Source organism: Myotis davidii, unplaced genomic scaffold (genome assembly GCF_000327345.1).
Source record: "Myotis davidii unplaced genomic scaffold, ASM32734v1 scaffold244, whole genome shotgun sequence".
Classification (NCBI taxonomy): domain Eukaryota; kingdom Metazoa; phylum Chordata; class Mammalia; order Chiroptera; family Vespertilionidae; genus Myotis; species Myotis davidii.
Genome location: NW_006294993.1, coordinates 24,150 through 28,362, shown reverse-complemented (window position 1 = coordinate 28,362; position 4,213 = coordinate 24,150). Strand labels below are relative to the sequence as shown.

The following is a 4,213-nucleotide window of genomic DNA, read 5'->3' as shown; positions in this document are numbered from 1 at the left end:
GACGCCGAGCTAGCCTTCAGAGCGCAGCAGGGCTTGGAGTAGCAGCTCCTCCTACCTGGAAACTAGATTTTGTGTTTGTTACAATGTGTTCTGTTGGGGAAGAGAATTTTGTGGATGTTTTCAACTTAACTGTGTACGACAGAACATCCAAATGAGCAGACTGCCTGGATCGCGGGACGGGGCATCTGCGTGTGTGAGGGGTGCAGAGTTGCCTGATAGCATGTAGGACACCATGCACAGTAGGATTTCAAATGACCAGTAAGTTTTAGTACTTGTTCACCTGAATTTCAGGGCCCTTTTTTTTTTTTTGCAAAAAAAGATCTGCAGCACTTGAAATATTCAAAGAACAGTTGCTATTAGAATGAGTTTTTAGACTGTCTGCCCTCCTGTGGTATTACATTCAGTGATTTTGCCATGGGTGGGTGTATCCCTTTAAGGCAGATCTGTATTCAAGATAGAATTAATCCTAAAATTTTGACTTTGTGGATTGTTGATGAAAGTACAGTATGGGATTCACAGTTTAATTAAGGTTTAAAGTTAAATATGTCATAGGTATCTCAAGTTCAAATTAAAATTTAACTCAGTTGATACTATAAGTTATAGACTTTCTTCTGGATGGGTACCACTGAGTTTATTTCCTTCTGAAGCTGGCATCCTTGCTATGGGGCAGGCAGGGGTAGACAAAATATATTCAATCTGTATTTCAGAATTCAGAATTTGAAATTGGTATGTGTTTAGTACTTTCATTGTTCTGCTCTTACCTTTAATGTAAATGGCTCTTTAAAAATTTTTCATTGCAGTGTTGCCCGAGTGTGATCTCAAAGATGGGAGGTGCGGTGAGTGCTGGTGAGGACAATGATGAGCTGATAGACAATTTGAAGGAAGCACAGTACATCCGGACCGAACTGGTGGAGCAGGCTTTCAGAGCGATTGACCGCGCAGATTATTATCTTGAAGAGTTTAAAGAAAATGCTTATAAAGACTTGGCATGGAAGCATGGAAACATTCACCTGTCGGCTCCGTGCATCTACTCAGAGGTGATGGAAGCCCTGGACCTGCAGCCGGGGCTCTCGTTCCTGAACCTGGGCAGTGGCACCGGCTACCTCAGCTCCATGGTGGGGCTCATTTTAGGTAATCGGGGGAGTTTGCAGGACCAAAGAGCTGCTGTGTCCTTTGAAGGGGTCTGTCTAATTGCCCTTGGCCTTCCCAGTGTTATCTGGTATCATTTACCAATAGTCGCTGGTGGGCTGGCTCCCGGTCCCTGTCCCCTGCCACGTGCGCCTCCAGCAGGTGTCAGCACACCCTCCTCTCCAGCAGTGGAGCCCCTGGACAGTGGCGTCAGTCTGGATCTTCCCTGATTTCCTGACTCGACCTCACCCAGCATGCCCTGCCACTTGCTCTAAACAGAGTAATTAACTTCAAAGTCCCCTGGGATTCACAGTTCTCTCAAACAGTTTTTGTTTGTTTTGTGATTTGAACACTGGAAGAATTAATGCCTGTAATGTTATTTTTAGATAAATTCCAGGATGAGAGGGATTTCACAAGTTAACTTACTTGAAGCCATTTAGTAACATATCCGATAACTGAGGATTCATTTAATTCCTATCTTGTGTAAAATGAGGGGGCGGGGAGGGCGTAGGGAGGGGGAGAGCATCTTAACAACTATCATGGCCAGAAGCTTTTCTGGAAAAATAAAATGTATCAATGCAGAGCAGGGAGCAGGTCGTGGGCAGCCTCAGAAGATGGAGGAGGCCACTCTGTCCCGTCCGGAGGTTGACAGTGACTCTGGAGAAGAAAGATGTCAGTTGTGAGAGAATCCACATGGGGTGTCAGGAGGAGGAAAGGAGAGTGTGCAGTGTGGAGCCTGGAGAACTGGCACATGTGCCTCCACTTCCTTGCAAGCACACCCAGAGGCGCCCACAGGACCCACACCCTCCAGAGAGGAGCACTTGCCCTCCATCAGCACAGATGGTGCTGCCTGTCTCTGACCTGCATGGAAACATTCCCACACAGACTCACCTTAGCTGTTTGTGTCGATCGTTGTCACCCAGATGTCACCTGGAGGAAGGTTCCCACGCAGGGAGCAATGACAGCAGGAACAGCGTGATGTCTGTCACGATTCCCTCTGATAGAATGTTTCACTGTGACTTGGAATGGCAGTTTCTTCAATGATGATTAAAACCTGTTTTGTGAGGATTATTAGTGCCCACCTCTGAGTGTCTGGTGGGATCTTCTGTGGAAAACAGTCCTGTATCAATGTGCCGACACGTTTGTTCAGTTATTGGCAAGACCTTGAACTATTGGTTTCAGACCTTGGCTTTTTTATATTTTCAAATAATTCTTTGGAAGTTGGAGAGCAGGGAGATTCAGGCTTTGGAAAGCTATGGAGTCAGTAACCACAAGTGAGTGAGTGTGATGTGAGCCAAGCCTGCCTTGCATGTAAAGATTAGCTGGAGGTGATGTGTTAAGATTAGAAAACCTTGTGAATTTCTGTAATTGCTCACACAAAATCAAGAGAAATGCAGAGTAAGAGTTGTCGCTCCAGTTCTGAAAGTTTTCTGGCTCTGAACCCTTGCAGGTCCTTTTGGGGTAAACCATGGTGTGGAGCTTCATCCAGACGTGATTGAGTACGCAAAGCAGAAACTAGACTTCTTCATTAGGACCAGCGACAGCTTTGACAAGTAAGGTCAAGTCCTGTCCCTCGGTCGGTTGCTGGTTCGATTCCTAGTCAGGGCACAGGTGTTGGGGTTGTGGGCTCCATCCCTGGTGGAGGGAGTGCAGGAAGCAACCGATGCCTGTTCCACTCTCACATTGATGTTTCTCTCTCTTCCTTCCTCTCTCAAAAAAAAAATCTTAATCTCTCTCTCTCTCTCTCTCACTCTGGCCGGGTAGCTCAGTTGGTAGTTGGTTAGAGCATCTTCCCGATATGCCAGGGTTACAGGTGGTAGGCTCTATCTCTGGTGAAGGCACAGACAAGAGTCAAGTGAATGTATAAATAAGTGGAACAACAAATTGATGTTTATCTCTGAAAATTATTTAAAAAGTTTTAAAACATATATATTGGGGTTTTAAGGGCTTTAGATTTGTTCACTGTGCTACCTAGGTAAAGGTAGGTTTTCACCAATAAGAGAGAGAAATAGAATGTTCACTTTGCTCAGTTTTCATGTTTCTTATAGAGGTGTTTTATCACTGATGGTTTCTAAAACAGTGAATAGTATTTGTAACTAGTTCTTGCCATTTTTAAACAAGGCATGAATATTCTTATTCTAGGTATTAAAATTTTTAGAAAAACCAAATGTATTTTACTTACTTTCATTTCTGTTGTGTAGTTACTTTGAATAAAATAATTATAAATGCAGGGCAAAGATAGTGATGATTGGAGGTTGGATGACTTAAGCTTGGATCATGCTTATAATGTTCACTTTCATGATACTTTATTTGCAATTTCTAGGGTTTAGTTATTAATAGCACAATTCTTTTTGAAGTCTGGCTTCCATGCCAGCTCAGTAAGCTGTGTCACATGGTGTAGGTTCTGAAATGAAAGTCTAACCTGTGGTTGGCATATATTTATTATAGCCCTGTTACAAGTTACAGAGGTGTGGAATGAACACACTTCTTCCTTTCAGGTTTGACTTCTGTGAACCTTCCTTTGTTCCTGGCAATTGCCTGGAGCTTTCTCCCGACTGCTCTCAGTATGACCGGGTGTACTGCGGGGCAGGTGTGCAGAAGGAGCACGAGGACTACATGAAGAGTCTTCTCAAGGTGGGGGGCATCCTGGTCATGCCGCTGGAAGAGAAGGTCAGACCCCTTTCTAACTGACATCTTTGCACACGTAACTGTTTGGCAAGGTCTGTTGCAGGTAGTTGACACATATTCTTCCTTGTAACAACTCCGTGGTCACAAATGAGATAGCAGGCAAGGACAGGTCTTGGGTTGAATAAGCATCTCTGAGCCTCCCTGTGCACTCCCACCCCCAGCTGTGCTGTGGTGCTTGTTCTGTTACTATAATCCTATCTAATAAAAGAGAAACATGGTAATTAGCGTACGTCTGCTACCCTTCCCATTGGCTAATCAGGGCGATATGCAAATTAACTGCCAGCCAAGATGGCGGCCAGCAGCCAGGCAGCTTAAAGCCAACATGAGGCTTGCTTGCTTCAGTGACGGAGGACTCCAGCGTTCCCCGCCTGCCGCTGCTGGCCTCTGAGCTGCCACT

General features: G+C 44.9%; 1 protein-coding gene across 4 annotated transcripts in view; it reads left to right on the top strand.

The window, feature by feature from the left end:
* Positions 1-4,213, top strand: part of PCMTD2 (protein-L-isoaspartate (D-aspartate) O-methyltransferase domain containing 2) — a 13,447-nt gene that overhangs the window by 2,045 nt on the left and 7,189 nt on the right. For 2 of the 4 annotated variants that reach the window (XM_006769492.2, XM_006769495.2), the window contains exons 2-4: positions 801-1,131; positions 2,579-2,681; positions 3,627-3,798. In XM_006769492.2, coding sequence (XP_006769555.1) covers positions 801-1,131; positions 2,579-2,681; positions 3,627-3,798 — 606 coding nt within the window. Of the gene's footprint in view, positions 1-21; positions 259-315; positions 419-800; positions 1,132-2,578; positions 2,682-3,626; positions 3,799-4,213 lie in introns of those variants that run through there. The other 2 variants (XM_006769494.2, XM_006769493.2) reach the window with 2 other exon arrangements.